General features: G+C 48.0%; 1 protein-coding gene across 1 annotated transcript in view; it reads left to right on the plus strand.

Annotated features, from left to right (window-relative positions):
* flvcr1 (FLVCR heme transporter 1) overlaps positions 1-16,863 on the plus strand; it is a 41,980-nt gene extending 25,117 nt beyond the window's left edge. Inside the window, exons 5-10 of the mRNA XM_056294228.1 lie at positions 1,487-1,590; positions 5,136-5,246; positions 12,395-12,500; positions 13,467-13,578; positions 13,701-13,768; positions 16,777-16,863. Of these exons, the coding sequence (XP_056150203.1) occupies positions 1,487-1,590; positions 5,136-5,246; positions 12,395-12,500; positions 13,467-13,578; positions 13,701-13,768; positions 16,777-16,863 (588 nt within the window). The remainder of the gene's footprint in view (positions 1-1,486; positions 1,591-5,135; positions 5,247-12,394; positions 12,501-13,466; positions 13,579-13,700; positions 13,769-16,776) is intronic.
* Positions 16,864-19,946: the final 3,083 nt, after the last annotated feature.

Below are 19,946 nucleotides of genomic sequence, written 5' to 3' on the forward strand. Positions count from 1 at the left end.
TTTGTCCCTTTGTTTGTTTTTGGGCCTTGTAGAACCTGATAATGTAATAACCCCGATAATGTAATAACCCTGATAATGTAATAAAAAAAATGCACTTGAGGCCATTGAAAATGCAATAAAACCTGATAATGTAATAACGTCCTGATAATGTAATGACATTATCCAACTGAGAAAAAGCATGTGTGGAAGTAGCTTGGAAGTAGCTTTGAGGAAGAGTAGAGCATTCATGCACGTCCAACTTTGACCTGTCGGTGGCGCTAGACCTCTCGAGCTTGCGTTGCTTAAACAGTATCACCGCTTGAATCCATGTATGGGTGGCCTGCTGTTAAATTATTAGAATATTGGGGAATTATTACATTATCAGGACCAGGGAAATGAAGGCTAACCTGAAAATGTAATAACGTCCCGTTAATGTAACACATTATTACGTTATTGGTAAAAAGCTTATTACATTATTGGGAAATGCACTTTATTACATTATCAGGTTTTATTGCATTTTCAATGGACTCGAGAGCAGATTTTTATTACATTATCGGGATTATTACATTATTGGGAATTTATTACATTATCAGGTTCTACAGGCCTATATATGCATGGCAAGAAAAAGACTGCTTCTGGTCCTGAACACACACCCTGAAACACACACAACCCCCCCCCCCCCGTCTGTCCATCTCTACCTCGCTCTCTCTGTTCTTTCATATAGACACACACAGACTGCCACAACAAATCTTTCTCTCATTCTGTCGCGCCCATACAACTCTCACAGACTGTCTCAGTGACACACTGTATAAATGTGTGTGTGTGTGTGTCTGTTACTGGCTACACATACTTTCCCCCACTCAATCTCTCTCTCTCTCACACTCACACTCACACACAGACACACACACACACACACAGACACACACACACACACACACACACACACACACACACACAGAGAGTAATAGAGGAGGACCTTCAACCTTGTGTGAACTGGAGTGAAAATGTTCTGCCTCTTCCAACTAAAATGTCAGATGACTAAACATCTCTCTCCCCGCATAACCCACCACACACACACACACACACACACACACACACACACACACACACACACACACACACACACACACACACACACACACAGAACATGTGACCGGCTCATAGTCCATCTTTAAATTGAACCTGTGTGTTGTGCTAAGTTTAAAAGAGGGGGAGAAAAAAAATCTTTGTCAGCTGTGTGTTAAGTGCTGTGGATGTTCCCAGAGAGGAGGACTGTGTGGACACACACACACACACACACACACACACACACACCTCATGCAAACCTTAAATTCTTATAATCCGCTCTATATATAAATACATGAAATGCTCCATATAGCACTACCTTTTATATTTCTCTCCAAACCTCTCACCTCCTATGAACTTGTTCTCTCCTCCCTTTTTTTCTCCTCTCTCTTTCCATCATTACTCTTCCAACTCCCTGCTTTCTCATCTCTCTCTCCTCCAGAATCAGGAGCTGAATGCGGGGAGGATTGGTCTGACTCTGGTCGTCGCTGGGATGGTGGGCTCCATCATCTGTGGGCTGTGGCTGGATCACACTAAGACATACAAGTATGTAGCACGCACGCACACGCACACACACACACACACACACACACACACACCAGACCAGCACACAGCGAAAATAAGTCCTGACTTCACCAAGATTTACCATCAAACAGAACACCATAAGCCTGGCATTCACTCCATCAAAAGTCACCCTTTCAGCGCTGAAAAGAAAAGTTCAAACTGTTTTAAAGTGGCAGTAGACAACTTTTCACCCCCCCCCCAACATTTCCAAGTGTTTTTATTGCGTACATCGTTGTCTGGCTACTGTCCAGAGCAATAAACGACCGTAAGAGCCCCAATTCGAACTAGAAACCCCGGTATCGGTGCCAAGATAAAGACAGAGTAAACCATCCGGCAGTATTCAGAAGGAGGCAAGTTGTGGTTACTTACTGGCCCAGTGGAAAGAATGCCAACCCAGCGTCGGTTTGGAACCCTCTGAAGTCCCGGGGGGTGTATCGAACCCCGTTTCCCCGTCTGTAGAACCTGATAATGTAACAAATCCCCGATAATGTAATAACCCTGATAATGTAATTAAAAAAAATGCACTTGAGGCCATTGAAAATGCAATAAAACCTGATAATGTAATAACGTCCTGATAATGTAATAACTTCCTGATAATGTAATAAAAATGCACTTGAGGCCATTGAAAATGCAACAAAACCTGATAATGTAATAGCTTCCTGATAATGTAATAACTTCCTGATAATGTAATAAAAAATGCACTTGAGGCCATTGAAAATGTAATAAAACCTGATAATGTAATAACTTCCTGATAATGTAATAACTTCCTGATAATGTAATAAAAAATGCACTTGAGGCCATTGAAAATGCAATAAAACCTGATAATGTAATAACTTCCTGATAATGTAATAGACTATATATCATAGCTAACCCTAACCCTAAACCCTAACCCTAATAACGTCCCGTTAATGTAACACATTATTACATTATTGGTAAAAAGTTTATTACACTATTGGGAAATGCACTTTATTACATTATCAGGGAGTTATTACATTATCAGGTTTTATTGCATTTTCAATGGACTCAAGAGCAGATTTTTATTACATTATCGGGGTTATTACATTATTGGGAATTTATTACATGATCGGGTCTGCTAAGATTTTCACTGGGAGTAACGAAGAAGGACAGGATTAGGAAGGAGTATATTAGAGGGACAGCTCAGGTTGGACAGTTTGAAGACAAAGCAAGAGAGACAAGATGGAGATGGTTTGGACATGTGTGGAGGAGAGATGCTGGGTATATTGGGAGAAGAATGCTGAAAATGGAGCTGCCAGGGAAGAGGAGAAGAGGAAGGCCAAAGAGGAGGTTTATGGATGTGGTGAGGGAGGACATGCAGGTGGCTGGTAGGACAGAGGAAGACGCGGAGGACGGGAGGAGGTGGAGGCGGGTGAACCGCTGTGGCGCCCCCTAGCGGGAGCAGCCGAACATAGTAGTAGTATTACATTATCGGGTTCTACACCCGTCGAGGTCTGTCTCCCCCTAGCCAGTTCGAGTCAACACCAGGATGCTTGATTAACCTAACCTCAACCTAAACCTCAACCTAAAGCCTCCTACAGACTGTGCGATTTTTAGCAATCCTATAAGTTTATTGCAAGCCACACTGTGCGATATGGATCTAATAATCATGGGTACGACATCAAGTTTGATGTATGTAGACTGTACGATAGCGCCTACTGAATCGCAGGCTACGACGCAAGTCCATAAAAACGTCATCAGCGTGCGTGCCGCATCAGCGCGCGTAATCAATCTGCGCCGTTAGGAACCCGTGATTTTTTTCCGTACCCGTTTTCTGGGAACTCTGCCTCTGGTTGGCTAGTACTCGTTGCCTCCGATAATTAGGTTGGTTAAGGTTAGCCAATCAGAGATAGAGTGGGGGGCGGGTCTTCCCGGGATCCAGGCGAACGCTCTCTCAACGAGTACTAGCCAATCAGAGGCAGAGTTCCCGGAAAACGGGTACGAACAAAAAAAACTCTTGTTTCGAAGGCGAAACAGAGTTCGATACGACACCGGCGCTCTCTCCGTCGAGTGAATGCCCGTCCCAGGTTCACTCTGGTAAATCGGTTTCTGTCACTCTCCCTTTTCGCCGCTTTTGCCTCCTCCGTCAACGGGGTTTATTTTTCTCTTGCCGGGTAGTTTCCGCCGTCACTTCGGTCGTCCCACCATCCGCCATTTCAGCCACTGGGGCTCGCTACCGGGGGAAAACGACAAGCTCCGTCCTCGTCATAGTTTGGTTGCGCAACAGTGACGCACTTCCTTTGTGCCGTAAATCGAGCCTTCGTTTTCCCGCGACATCGTGCCTGGTGTCAGACGGAATTGCGTAGTGAAAACGAGGCTTACAGAGCAGTGGTTCTCAACCGGGGGTCCGCGGATCCCTAGTGGTCCGTGGTGTAATTGCAAGGGGTCCGTGAAAATAAAATATCTTTAAAAAAAAGATCCTATGACATTTATAGAAATAGGATTATTTTACTCAAATGTGACTGAGACCTTTATCTACCTGAACTATAAAGGGTAACAGGACTTTTTTCTCTAATTACCTGTTTCACAAGTGTAATTTATTGTATTTTAATAAGAGATCTCGCTCCCGTTTGCATTGTTAAAAGTTACTGCATAAAAATTCTGTTGTTACATATATCTGAAAGTTACTGAATACATATTCTGCTTTGTTACATATATCTGAAAGTTACTGAATACATATTCTGTTTTGTTATATATATCTGAAAGTTACTGAATACATATTCTGTGTTGTTACAAAGATCTGAAAGTTACTGCATAAGAATTCTGTTTTGTTAACTATATCTTAGTTACAACTGAAAGCTCTTATTTTTGCCCCAAAGAGTGAATAAATGCTATAATGCAATTTAAAATGCAGTTTCTACTGTTTCTATCAAATTGCAACCCCCCCCTCCCCCAAGATCAGGTGGAGGGGTCCTCAGGGTAGATCAAAAATACGCAGGGGGTCCAGGACCCCAAAAAGGTTGAGAACCACTGTTATAGAGAACCAATCTAAATGCTGGCGCTGTCATTAACCTATACTCTGCAATCAACATTTAATTCATAATGACAGGTTAAAGCAAAAAAAAAAAAGTTGTCTGCTTCCACTTTAACAGATACACATGTAACCGGTTATTGTCTTGCCCGGTGCGGGATTCGATACGGGCTGTACTGCACCGCAAGGCGACATCACTAACCGCTCGGCTAAAGGGTCAGAGCTAACGGGTCTTATTAGTAGTTTACTACTACTGCTACGTCTGCTAAACAAAATCCTATAATACTGTAACGTGCGTGGATAAGAAGACACGCTGGCCGCTAGGTGGCGGGTCTGACCCTTTAGTCGAGCGGTTAGCGATGTCTCCTGCGGTGCGGGCGATACGGGTTCGCGTCCCGGCCGCGGCAGCTCCTGTGGTTGCATTGGACCCCGAATTCGCTCCAATACGAATTGGTCGGAACCAAATTCTCGCTACATGCTGTCTTGTTTTGTACCAGAGGAGCCACTGCCGCCATGTTTCTCAGTTTTCTGGTCTGTGCAGGATCACCACCCTGGTTGTTTACGTCCTGTCCTTTCTTGGGATGTTGGTCTTCACCTTCACTTTGGACCTCAGCAACATCTACCTGGTCTTTTTCACTGCCGGGGTCCTGGGGTAAGACTGGCCTCATGGGCCATAAACCATTTTATCAGAATTTACTGCATACTCTTATCCAAAGTTCGTGTTCAGGTTTAATTATCACCCATGCAAGCTTACACATACTTGGAATTTTTCTTGGTGGAATGAGAGCCATCATGTTTTGTGTTAGATATACCAGAAAGCTCCTGTCTAACAAGATTTATGAGAGCGGATACTCACATACTTAAGGATACTCAGATATCTAATCTCTAAGTAGGGAATTAGGGAAGGCTTGGCATCTTTCTGTGCAGAATGCAACGATCACATTACTGGAAAACACAAATAGGTAATACTGTGTAAAGTGGAACGCTGTTCTACAATATACATACACTATACCATATATTCACATACTTACAATTGCACTTCTAAGAAATACATTGCACTGTTCTGAAAAGCATTATATAATTTACAGCATATTTTTACAATATCTTATAGCATATAAAAAACGTAGTATATAGTTAGTGTATACAATAAAGATGTGTGTGCATTTATATTAGTATACAGGTATGCAGCTACAATAACAACAAAATTACAAAGTGTTGAGAAACACTTGATGTTGGAGCTCATATAATAATTCCAATTGTTTACAATGAAATGGTGATATGAGTCTTTTTGTGGTAATACACATTAACGTAGAGTTTCTAAGTGCCGGAGCCTAAAGAGTAAGATCCTGTTCAATGAATGGGTCCAGCCAATGACTGCATTTGTCTTCATGACCTTGTGTATTTGCATGACATAGTATGTCACAGGACATATGTCATGGACTAACCCTAGCCCTCACCTATGGTCATGAGCTTTGGGTAGTGACCGAAACAGTGAGATCGCGGATACAAGTGGCTGAAATGAGTTTCCTCCGTAGGGTGTCTGGGCTCAGCCTTAGAGATAGGGTGAGGAGCTCAGACATCCGGAGGGAGCTGGGAGTAGAGCCGCTGCTCCTTCGCATAGAAAGGAGCCAGTTGAGGTGGTTCGGGCATCTGATCAGGATGCCTCCTGGGCGCCTTCCTTTGGAGGGTTTCCGGGCACCTCCAACTGGGAGGAGACCCCGGGGTAGACCCAGAACTCGCTGGAGGGACTACGTGTCCAATCTGGCCTGGGAACGCCTTGGGATCCCCCAGGAGGAGGTGGAGGGCGTTGCTGGGGAGAGGGACGTCTGGAGTGCCCTACTTAGCTTGCTGCCACCGCGACCCGACCCCGGAGAAGCAGCTGAAGACGAGATGAGCGATCTCGCAGGACATGTCCTTTTTATTTCTTGTTTTATGTATTCCAAGTCAGTTGCTTTGACAGTGAATGTTTGCACTGGTGAACAGTTTTATCATTTGTGCGTCGCGCTACCTCATAAAAAACTACAGAATCCTGCTTCATCAGAAGGACAGTAAAGATCAGTAAATATGTTTAGTAGAGTGTAAAGGACACGACTAATGGACTCGTCCCTCACTTGATAACCATGAAAAGTGGAAATATGAGGCAAAGCGGTGATGTTCAAGTTGTTCTGGGGATGAGAGAGGAGGGGCGGGTCCTGGCGAGAGGAGTGGAAATGATTCGCTAATCGTAACCTAATACGTTTAATTGACGGATCAGCCACCAATCACAATCTTTCCCTCGGCAACACAAAGCCGTGATGACAGAGACACAACCAACAAATGTTTTAATTGCGGTCGCCTCACAGCAGGAAGGTCCTGGGTCCGAGCCCCGGGATAGTTCAACCTTGGAGGGGGGGGGGGGGGTCGTCCTGTGTGTGGAGTTTGCATGTTCTCCCCGTGTCTCCGTGGGTTTCCTCCGGGGGCTCCGGTTTCCTCCACAGCCCAAAGACATGTAGGTCAGGTGACTCGGCCGTACTGAATTGTCCCTAGGTGTGTGTGGGCCCTGTGATGGCCTGGCGGCCTGTCCAGGGTGTCTCCCCGCCTGCCGCCCAGTGACTGCTGGGATAGGCTCCAGCATCCCCGTGACCCTGAGAGCAGGATAAGCGGTTTGGATAACACTGGTCAACACAATTTTTCTTGCATGGGGTTTTTCAACGGACTCTAGCTCACTTTTGGGTGCTGAATCCAAATCTGGCATTAGTTTTTGCCTATCACATCCGGTTTTTGAACTATGAAAAATTATTATTTTTGAGATAACAGCAATTTTACACTCGAAGTTAAAAAAAACACTGTTGCATTAGAAGATCGATAGATGCAAAAATGATTACAATGAATAAATAAACACTCAGCCTAGCATGAAATTACTTAGGGAATGAATAGGGGTCGTTTTTATCCCCGCCGAGATTGCCGGACTAGATGGTCAACTTTTGTAAAATCCTGAATAAGGAGCATCCAGATAGCACAAAAACTTGATGTGACAGAGCAAACCTGAGCTCAGATTTGGATTCAGCAGCCCAAAATCAGCCAAAAACAGTTTCCAAAGTCCACGCAAGGAGAAAAAAACTAGATTTTTTGTAGACCAGTGTAATGGATGGAATTCCTTTTCTCCTTTGTTCTCTTGGCGAATGCAAAGTTAATCCAGCTAGATTTGTCCAGACGGCGCAGTAACGATGGTTCCCTGACTTCGACACCGGCATCACCTAACCAGTTTATTCATCACATTAGAAAGGTCATCGTCAACCCCCCCCCCCACACACACACACATAATACCAGACTGTAAGGAAACACAGAAGAACATGAGGGAACCCTGATAGTGTGTGACTGACCGACACGGATCCTGTCTTTGTTGTATGTTCAAACACACTTGCCTCTGTTGTGATGTAGAGCCGGGACAGGTGACGACCAATAGGGTCAAATTGTTAAGAGAGAAAAAAAACAGAACAATCCACAACTGAAAAGTGCTATGAGCCCACCTTGGAAAAATATCATCGCCTGAAAGTCACCGTGTCATGTCTCAGCTACATGCAGACAGTATTCGTTTGTAGACGACCCTTTGGAAAGGACCACAGGATGGTTTGACTTTCTGCTGCCAACCCTTTTGTTAGTTTTGACATTTTCCAGAAGATGTTTAATGAGTCCTATGGCGGCACGGTGGCGCAGTGGTCTGCGCGGTCGCCTCACAGCAAGAAGGTCCTGGGTTCGAGCCCCGGGGTAGTCCAACCTTGGGGGTCATCCTGGGTCGTCCTGTGTGTGGAGTTTGCATGTTCTCCCCGTGTCTCCGTGGGTTTCCTCCGGGGGCTCCGGTTTCCTCCCACAGTCCAAAGACCTGTAGGTCAGGTGAACCGGCTGTACTAAATTGTCCCTGTGTGTGTGTGACCCTGTGTGCTAGTCTGGCGGCCTGTCCAGGGTGTCTCTCCGCCTGCCGCCAAGTGACTGCTGGGATAGGCTCCAGCAGGATAAGCAGTTTGGATGATGGATGGATGCTTAATGAGTCCTGTTACTTGCACTTTTCCGCCCCCTGCTGGTAAACTCTCACAGCCCTGTTGACTTGGTGAAATCTACTGTACGTGGTTCATGGATCAGCGGTTTAGATTCGTGTGCTGGCTGGTCGTTGGATACAGAGACTAGTAATATGTAACAGCTAAACATGTTTTATATGCATTTTGTTTTCGTAGGAATTATTATTTTACATTTTGATTGTAAGCACTGGACAAAGTCAGAAACACACTGACAAAGGAGATCAGAGTAGCCGATAAAGGGCGCTACACCGAATAGCTGAAAAGCAGGTTTTCAGCTAACGATCCCGCGTCTGTGTGGAGAAGCCTGCAGGGCATCGCCAACTGCAGCAGACCGTCCCCCCACACTGCAGAGAACCATGTCCTGGCTGACGACCTGAACGTCTTTTACTGCAGGTTTGATAAGCCCACTCTCACACCCCTCGACCTCTCCGGCCACATCACACCCCCACTGCACCCCCTGCCAGCCCCTTCCCCCTCCCCACTGACCCCCACCTGCACTCAGGATCTGTGAAGAGGATGAGTCGGCTCTTGCAGAGACGGAAGATGAGGGAGGCACCCCGTCTTCACACTGATCAGGAATCAGGAACACTTTATTTGTAATTTCATTTCATGTGCTTCTGTACACGAAATGAAACGAAACGTTGTTTCCGCCAGCCCACAGCAGTGCAACACAAAGACGAAAACACATCCAAGAACTCCAAGAACACATACTAACTAACTCATACATATCTAAACTAACACATATGTCCGAACTAAAAAAAAAAATCACTGTCCACGGGAACGAACACCAGCCAGGATGACTGTCAGAACTGCTAGACACCCTCGACACACCTCCCACAACCTCGACACACCTCCCTGCACTCCACCAAAAACACCAGAGTCAACACCAGGTGAGGCCACCACCAGACCGCCCTCGGTGTTACCGGAACTGCTGGTCTGCATGGGGTAGCAGTTAGCTTAGCCTGCCCTGCTTCTGCATCCTGTCAGACCGTCCTCAGTGTTCCCTCCTTGCTTGCAGCGCCACGCAGGGCCGTGGCCGCTGGGCCCACAAGATGCCGCAGACCAGGTTTTCCCAGCTGATCCAGCACCAGCTCTCCCAGCCATCAAATGTAGACAAAAACCAAGACACAGACGTGGACAAAGACACTGCATGGACGGTACTGGGTGAGGCCACCGCAAACAAATTCGCGCCGCCATCTTCCTACTCCAGTAGTGGGTGAGGCTGCTGCAAACATGAATTCGGGCCACCATCTTCCCATACCGGAAGTGGAAGTGGTTGTTGATCTTCAACGGATCACTGGAGCTGTGTGAAGTCCCCTCCACTATCAGCTCGGCCCCCAAGAAACCCTGTATCTCAGGATTCCATGACTACAGGCCCGTTACCCTGATGTCTCTGGTCATGAAATCCTTCGAGAGACTGGTGTTGACCCTCCCGAAGGACATCACAGGCCCCCTACTGGACCCCCTGCAGTTTGCTTACCAGGCAAACAAGTCAGTGGATGATGTAATCATCATGGGACTGCACTACATCTTGCAACACCTCGACTCCCCAGGGACACACACAAGGGTCCTTCTTCTGGACTTCAGCTCAGCGTTCAACACCATCATCCCAGATATCCTCCAGTCCAAACTCGCCCAGCTCACTGTACCGGCTCTCACTTGTCGGTGGATGAAAAACTTCCTGACAGACAGGAGGCAGCAGGTGAGGCTGGGGAAAATCACATCCAGCACCCGGACAATCAGCACTGGCGCCCCCAGGGATGTGTGCTCTCCCCTCTACTCTTCTCCCTCTACACAAATGACTGCACCTCAGGGGACCCGTCTGTTAAACTCCTGAAGTTTGCAAATGGCACAACCATCATTGGCCTCATTTGGGGATGGTGATGAGTCTGCATAAAGACGGGAGGTTGAACAGATGGCCCTCTAGTGCAGTCATAACAACCTGGAGCTGAACCTGCTCAAAACTGTGGAGATGACAGTGGAGTTCAGGGGGAGCCCCCAAACACTGCCCCCCCCCCGCCACCACCATACTCAACAGCACTGTGTCTGCTGTGGAAACCTTCAGGTTTCTGGGTTCCACAATCTCCCAGGACCTAAGGTGGTCATCCAACATCGACACAATCATGAAAAAGGCCCAGCAGAGGATGGGCTTTCTGCACCAGCTCTGGAAATTCAACCTGCTTCAGGAACTGCTGATTCAGGTCTACACTGCAATAATCCAGTCTGTCCTCTGCACATCCATCACTGTCTGGTTTGGATCGGCCACCAAACAGGACAGGGACAGACTACAATGGACAGTTAAGTCTGCAGAGAAAATCGCTGGCGCCAACCTGCCCTCCATTCAGGACTTATACACCTCCAGACTCGGGAAACGGGCAGGCAACATCACTGCAGACCCATCACACCCCGTTCCAATCCCCCCCCTCTGGAAGGCGCTACAGAGCACTGTACCCCAAAACAACCAGATATAAAACCAGTTTCTTTCTGCAGCCTGACACTCTGATGAACACTAAACACTGTCATAATACCTCTAAGCATGAACGTATACATGCATATGTTGTCATATTCGCCTATCTCATGTATATTAGTAAGCTGCTAACATATTTATTCCAGCATCTTTGCACTCTGCACCATTGCCTTCCTGTTTCACCTCTGTATAGTCATTCATTGTATTCCTGAAGATAGTTGTGTTGTTAATCTATGTAAGTACACTGAGAGCCACTAAACTGGAGTCAACTTCCATGTATGTGTAAACATACCATGGCCAAATAAAGGTGATTCTGATTCCAAGATGGACCTTTGTTTTGGGTTGAAACACAGCCTGGATGTTGTTAGTAATAAAATGTAGCTTTAAAAAGCAAATAGTTTATCCTGTCATTTCAGTGGCGGCTGGCCAGTACAGGGCGCTGGGGCGGCGCCCCCTTCAAATGTCTAGAGATGAAAATCTGCTTAAACATGTCAAATATAATTTAGTTGTATAATGCAAATAATGATGAAATAAAAGTGTTGTTCAGTCTGTGAGCGCCTGTCAGCAGCATTAAATATAGGTTCAAATGGTATTTGGTTGGTTTCTGTCTGAATACCTGTACTTCCTGGGTGAGGGGGCGCCGGCCAAACCATACCTTATGTGAGCCCTCAAACTTGTGGCGAGCAGGTGACCTGAGGCTGCTGTCTGATTGGCTTCTTCAGATTTTCCATTGGGCGCAGCTCTGTGGACATGAAAGCAGCTGTCAGGTGTGCTGCGCCAAGGTAAATTGCGCCCCCCCCCCCCCCAAATTTCTTTTTTAGCACCAGCCGCCACTGGTCATTTCTAAAAGGCAGTTCAGATCTGGTACTAATACTACAAATATCAAACACATTCTCAGCCCAGGTCATGGTCTGGATGAGAGTCAGTTTCTCCATTTAACCGGCAGACTCCTCCTCTGTGTTGTGTGCTGCTGTACTTACTGAAGTTGTCGACGGACCACGAGTGAACCGATTTCTACGTGTTTAAACGTTGTGCGTGTCAGTGTTTCGGGTGGGTCCTGTAGAGGCCAGTCAGTACTTACCATGCATGCTGAGCGACGACTCTTCCGTTCCTCCCGCCTCTTTCCTATTTGATGAAGACAAAACTGCCCGAACTGGGGCAAAACAGTACAATAGTTACAGCAGTGTGTTTGGAGGGACTATGCAGAAATCCTTTATTCAGGTCTCACATTCAGTCCCTGTCTCGCTGCTCCGACCAAAGCTGAAATCTGCGTTCCAGGTTCTTCATGACTGGATATCTACCTCTGGGTTTTGAGTTCGGAGTTGAAATCACCTACCCGGAGTCTGAAGGCACCTCCTCCGGACTCCTCAACGCCTTCGCTCAGGTAACGGACATTTAAATGAAGACAAATGGAGTACAGACAAATGCAGATTAGATGCTACACAAACACTCACACCATATCTGCAGTGCTGTGACCAAAGTATTTGCCCCCCTTTCCTGATTTCCCAAGCAGTTATTAAGTTCAAGGGGGCAATGGCTTTCTCATGGGGGCTGGGGGGGGTGGGTGTTGGATAACTGTTTTGCTCTGGTAAGTGAAATGATCATTTAAAAGTGAGTTGTGTGTTTGCTCAGGTTCTCCTTGCCTTACATTACATTTTATATGAAGGTCTGAAACCACTCAGTGTGACAAATACGCAAAAATAGAAGAAATCAGGAAGGGGGCACTCCTATCTGTCAATCTATCTATCTGTCTGTCTGTATCTATCTATCTGTCTGTCTGTCTGTCTATCTACCCGTCTGTCCGCATTTCTGTCTATCTATCTGTCTGCATTTCTGTCTATCTATCTATCTGTCTGTCTATCTACCCGTCTGTCTGCAGTCTATCTATCTGTCTGCCTGTCTATCTACCCGTCTGTCTGCAGTCTATCTATCTATCTGTCTGTCTGCCTGTCTATCTACCCGTCTGTCTGTATTTCTGTCTATCTATCTATCTGTCTGTCTGCCTGTCTATCTACCCGTCTGTCTGCATTTCTGTCTATCTATCTATCTGTCTGTCTGCCTGTCTATCTACCCGTCTGTCTGCAGTCTATCTATCTATCTGTCTGTCTGCCTGTCTATCTACCCGTCTGTCTGCATTTCTGTCTATCTATCTATCTGTCTGTCTGCCTGTCTATCTACCCGTCTGTCTGCATTTCTGTCTATCTATCTGTCTGTCTGCCTGCGTGCATGTCTGTCTGCCTGTGTAGAATTAGGAGAGTATTGCTGAATCATGACTTGATGCTGCTGCTGACTTGTGTGTTCATGTGTCGTGTGTGTGTGTGTGTGTGTGTGTGTGTGTGTGTGTGTCCAGATCTTTGGGATCATTTTCACTCTTATCCAGGCCAGACTGACCACAGACTATAACCCGCTGGCTGGAAACCTCTTCCTTTGCGCCTGGATCTTCCTCGGAATTATTCTCACCGGTAGGGCCTGTGTGTGTGTGTGTGTGTGTGTGTGTGTGTGTGTGTGTGTGTGTGAGAAAGTGTGTGTGTGTGTGTGTGTAAATTCCAGCCTCTTAGCAGTGTTTTCTTGGTGTATATTTCAGCATTAATCAAGTCAGAGCTGAAAAGACACAACATCAACATCGGAGCAGATAACAACCGCCTGCAAGCAGTAAGTCTACACACACACAGACACACACACACACAGACACACTCAGGTTCTCGGTGTGTGTGTGTCTCCTCTCTTCCCCGCCTGGCTTCCTACCAGTCTCTCTCTGCTCTCATGCCCTTTAGAGAAAGGCAACAACACTGCGTTCGTCTGTCGCTCCGCGCTGACGTGACCTTCGCGCTTGACAGATTATTGAACGGGCTTTCCTCCCCTTCCCCTGCTCGCCCTCTGATATATCGCCGTCAAGACCAGACCCCAGTATGTTCTCCTCGGTTTCCAGAAAGGTGCCCTTCAGACGGGAATCCGGCCCCCCTCACAATGCCCCCTTCAAGCCAGCCGACCTACTCAACCCCCCTCCCTTCTGAAGGGTAGCTCCTGGATGTCCCGGTCCAGTTTTCTCCCTGCCAACGATCCGATCCGAGTCATTTAATACAGAGTATCTGCCAGTTCCTTATATTAGTGTTGTTCTACATAGTAAAGCTGCACATGGGACACCTTGGGGGGGGGGGGGTCGTCCTGGGTCGGGGTCGTCCCGGGTCGTCCTCTGTGTGGAGTTTGCATGTTCTCCCCGTGTCTGTGAGGGTTTCCTCCGGGGGCTCCGGTTTCCTCCCACAGTCCAAAGACCTGTAGGTCAGGTGACTCGGCCGTACTAGATTGCCTCTAGGTGTGACTGTGTGTGTGTGTGTGTGGGCCCTGTGATGGACTGGCGGCCTGTCCAGGGTGTCTCCCCGCCTGCCACCCAATGACTGCTGGGATGGGCTCCAGCATCCCCGCGACCCTGAGTAGGATAAGCGTTCTGGATAATGGATGGAAGGGCGGACATTGGGCAGTGCGAGGACAGTAAAACCACTGCAGCGTTTATGATACCCATATGACAGCTGGTGTAGACGGGGCGCCATGGGGCAACACAGGAAGCTGAATCAGCTCATCTGGACACAGCGTTTATTGAGAGAAACGGCTCATCAATCATCTAACGCCCCTTTTCCAATACATGGTACCCGCTCGACTCGACTCAACTCGCCCTTTTTTCGTTTTCCATCACTGGAAAGCCTATCGTTCAAACCGGCGGTCCTCCCTGTCAAGGATGTGCACATCCTCATCCCTGAAGGAGGGGCCACTGGCCTGCTGATGGTGTGGACTGCACCCGTCTACAGGACAGATTTGTTTTTTTCATTCAGAATGTGAACTGTGGAGGAGTCACAGGGAGGTTGGCCTCCCTTTAAAACATGACTGGGGACATGATGCGGCGGGGGGGGGGGGCGCTTTAAAATATTACTACTACTACTTTCAGCTGCTCCCGTTAGGGGGCGCCACAGCGGATCATCCATTTCCATGTCTTCTTGTCCTCTGCATCTTCCTCTGTCACACCAGCCACCTGCATGTCCTCCCTCATCACATCCATAAACCTCCTCTTTGGCCTTCCTCTTCTCCTCTTCCCTGGCAGCTCCATATTCACCATCCTCCTCCCAGTATACCCAGCATCTCTCCTCCACACATGTCCACACCATCTCCATCTTGCCTCTCTTGCTTTGTCTCCAAACCGTCCAAGCTGAGCTGTCCCTCTAATATACTCCTTCCTAATCCTGTCCTTCTTCGTCACTCCTAATGAAAATCTCATCATCTTCAACTCTGCCACCTCCACCACCACCTCCTGTCTTTTCATCAGTGCCACTGTCTCCAAACCATATAACATAGCTGGTCTCACCACCATCTTGTAAACCTTCCCTTTAACTCTTGCTGGTACCCTTCTGTCACACATCACTCCTGACACTCTTCTCCACCCGCTCCACCCTGCCTGCACTCTCTTCTTCACCCACTCCACCCTGCCTGCACTCTCTTCTTCACCCACTCCACCCTGCCTGCACTCTCTTCTCCACCCACTCCACCCTGCCTGCACTCTCTTCTTCACCCACTCCACCCTGCCTGCACTCTCTTCTTCACCCACTCCACCCTGCCTGCACTCTCTTCACCCACTCCACCCTGCCTGCACTCTCTTCTCCACCCACTCCACCCTGCCTGCACTCTCTTCTCCACCCACTCCACCCTGCCTGCACTCTCTTCACCCACTCCACCCTGCCTGCACTCTCTTCTCCACCCACTCCACCCTGCCTGCACTCTCTTCTCCACCCACTCCACCCTGCCTGCACTCTCTTCTCCACCCACTCCACCCTGCCTGCACTCTCTTCTTCACCCACTCCACCCTGCCTGCACTCTCTTCTTCACCCACTCCACCCTGCCTGCACTCTCTTCTTCACCTCCCTACTGCACTCCCCGTTACTTTGGACAGTTGACCCCAAGTATTTAAACTCATACTCCTTCATCACCTCCACTCCTTGCATCCTCACCATCCCACTGTCCTCCCTCTCATTCAGCATAGGTATGCCGTCTTGCTCCTACTGACTTTCATTCCTCTTCTCTCCAGTGCATACCTCCACCTCTCCAGGCTCTCCTCCACCTGCACCTTTGCCAAATTGTTTTTGACACAATTGTGTGTTTCTGTCCTGGTTTCTATAGCAATAAGTGATGTCGGCCATGCATTCCTGACTTAAAGCCTTCCAGGTTTAATGGGAGTGCTTCATCACTCATTCACGATGAAGATCCGGTTGTGCTGCTCCGACCATCCGCACTCAAACATGGCGGCACAAAACACGCTCATGCGTCTGTGTGTTACAGGCTCTTTTACCGCAACCCGGCCTTTGTATTTGCCATACTCTTTTCGTGTTCATCAGGAAGTAATCGTTCTCTGCTGTACGGCTCTGTTGTATCGTAGGTAGGGTCAGTTTTAATACTTTCTCCTGAGGTACACATCTGCTGATTTAGAGCAGGTACGCTTGCACCATGAATGCTTTATCACCAATGACCTCACGTCAGTCCTGTCTGAAACACAACCCCCCCCCCCAACACAAAAAGTGAGCGCCGCCAAGAGCCGCGGTGTAGTAAACACCCTGTATAGACGCAGGATTGTCCATCTCATTAACACGTCTCCTTGTTCCCTCTCTCGTGTGTCCTAGCTGCCCACCGAGTGCCCTTCAGAGAAGACAACCAGCGAGTCTAAGCTCGAGTCTTCGCTCAGCTTCTCTCGTGAGACGTCTCTGTAAGACCCACCGGCGGGGGCGACGATGATGAATCACGGAACAGGGAAACAAAGCGCCCCCTGCCAACCGGAGTCAGACATCTGAGGGGTGCGCTTGATCTTTATTGCAAAGTACCGACACCGCCTGCGATATCCGGAAAACTCGAGGACCTCCACGTCAGCCCAGTTTAATCAAGCACACCTCAGTAAAGAGCTACGATGGATTCTAGCCAGGTGCCCCGCAAGGCATTGTGGGACTTCAACGCTCCGCCCGACGTTTCAGACGCCCGTGACACTGGTCTTTGGCATTTTCCAGCACTCCTAAAACACCTGGATAGAAAGAAGAGAATTCTGCTTGGATCCGTAGAACTTCTTTTTATCCTTTAAGGTTTTATTTTTTGTTGTTGTTTTTTTTACTGGTAGCGAAGCACACAAGCAGAGGTTGTCTTTTGTTGAGGAGGGGGTGAGGTGACTCTTCATCTCTGTGCCATTCATACAAGTTTGAGAGAGGATGGACAGACTCATGGTGGTAGTACCTGAAAACACACACACACACACACACACACACACACACACACACACAAGCACAAATTGTGCATATTCCCTCACAAAGACACACAAAAACACCCGCGTAGTCAATTTAAGTTCAGTTTTTTCCCCCCATTAAACATCCTGGTCCAACATTTCTGCAGCGACTCACACTCAGCCAAATCACCCACTCTGGGGGGGGGGGGGTCAAAGGTCAGAGCCACTGCGTCCCGAACAGAATGTTGGCGTGACCCCAGAGAACAGGCATGTTGGAAGAAGTGTGTGTGTGCGTGTGTGGGCACGAGGAGGCTCTGGTTTGTGTGGTTGTAGTGTGTTGTGTAAGTGTTTTGTTTAAGTTATAAAGCCCCCCCCCCCCCCAGTCTATCAGCCATCCAAGAGAAAAAGCTGACGTGGAACTTGTTTTAAACCTGCATGGAAAACAGGCTGTGACCGTGGGGAGGGACATGTTTATTCACCCCGGTTGTTTATTTACCCCTGGTTCTTACTGCTGCTGGACAAACAGACCGGGGCCCAACAGGATTCGTATATAATTTTTACTTTATGGTTGTTGAGTATTTAAATGAGATGGGCATTGCCACATTGGACAAAACATCCATTGTTAGAAAACTCAGCACTTGTGTGGCAGTATTTGAAAGTCAGTCAAGGGTTCCAGTTCATTGTCTTGATTGACAGCTGCTGCTACTTGAGTTGTCTGGACTTGGTAAACCCCGAGATCGCGGCTACAAGCGGCTGAAATGGGTTTCCTCCGTAGGGTGTCTGGGCTCAGCCTTAGAGATAGGGTGAGGAGCTCGGACATCCGGAGGGAGCTGGGAGTAGAGCCGCTGCTCCTTCGCGTCGAAAGCAGCTAGTTGAGGTGGTTCGGGCATCCGATTAGGATGCTTCCTGGGCACCTTCCTTTGGAGGTTTACCGGGCACGGCCAACTGGGAGGAGACCCCGGGGTAGACCCAGAACTCGCTGGAGGGACTACAGGTCCAATCTGGCCTGGGAAGACCTTGGGATCCCCCAGGAGGAGCTGGAGGGCGTTGCTGGGGAGAGGGTCATCTAGAGTGCCCTACTTAGCTTGCTGCCACCGCGACCCGACCCCGGAGAAGCGGCTGGTGATGAGATAAGATGGTAAACCCCACCCGCCCAGCACTACACACAGTAAATCAAGTGCAGAGATTTGTTGACAGGTACTGTCTGACCCAGGAATGAATGCGAGTTCATAACTGAAGTGAACAAATAACCCCAGCTGAGATCACGTGCCGTACTATCCTAAAACGAGAAGATAACCAAACAGGGCCCTTGTGTAGCCTTCTGTTCAGACAACACTTCAGCAGATTGACAGGATGTCACGTAGCGTCATGAGCCAGGGACGACGCTAAATGCATAGAGTTACGATTCAGCACTCTGCTCTGTCTTACTGCAGAAGCAGCCACTGCGAAAACCTCCCGCTCAACTGTCTTCGCCGCCTGCACTTTACATGTACAAGAGGAACTATCTGGAAAAGCCAGCTGGGTCCAGTGGAGGGCGCCAGCCAGCACCTGACTGCAAGACGTCAGAGTTTTGTCTGATGATATACTTGTTTGGTTCTACCGTATGACACCCAACACAGAGTTGCAGCACAAGCGCAGGACGATAATGCATGAAAAATGACTTCTGCAAAGGCTGCAGTTGTGTTTACTTGACAACGCAACCTTGCAACAATGTCTCTTTGCAACAATGCCTTTGCATTTCGCAACAATGCAGTTTTTTTTTTTGAAAGACGATGTTGCAAATTTGCAGAAACGTCTTTGGGCAACTGGACCAAACGCCGCCTCCCTGTCCTCTGCTGAGTTCAGTGCACGGCGTCGACAACACGCACAACGACAGAGCTTTCTCTGCACGTGCGTGAGTTTAGACGGAGGGGACTTCAGATGTGAGACGGGGAGAGTGGATTTGCTGCACAGAGACAATTCACGCTTCGGTCTGCACTCTGGTCAGTGACCTGCAGGGGTTTGACGACTCCCCAGCAGCACCACCTGAGGGTTCTGGAGTAACCTCCGAAATGGAGGTACAGAGGAACGTTTTACTGGACCTCCATTTGGGAAAAACAAAGTGACGTCAAATGTTTATCTCAATGAATTAACATGACACATATCCTCTAAAATGATTCTGTTATGCACTGTATGGGTGGCTAGGAACTAAGTAAGCTCCGTAATGAGTAGCAGGCTCGGTTTCTAATCATGGGTGTCTCCTTCGGAAGACAACTCGTGCATTTAGACGATGCACACGGTTGCCATTTCTTGGCAAACAAGGCGTCCGGACAACGTCGCTTAACGTTTACACACTTCTGAAAGAGCCCAGGTTTGGATTTTTTTTCAGATGTTTAAGAATACAATCTCACTAAAGGATTATGACCTTTTCAAAAGAAACACTTCCGAGGATATTTCTTATTTCACATCCGACAATTTGTGCAGGGGGTTTTGTGTGTTTTTTGGGTTTATTTTGGGCACAACTATGACACATGTTTGACAGAACTGATGTCATGGATGTCTGTCACGGGACGGGTGGGAAGTGGTTACCAGGCGTGATGGGGG

The sequence above is a fragment of the Lampris incognitus genome, chromosome 15, assembly GCF_029633865.1.
Source record: "Lampris incognitus isolate fLamInc1 chromosome 15, fLamInc1.hap2, whole genome shotgun sequence".
Taxonomy (NCBI): Eukaryota; Metazoa; Chordata; class Actinopteri; order Lampriformes; family Lampridae; genus Lampris; species Lampris incognitus.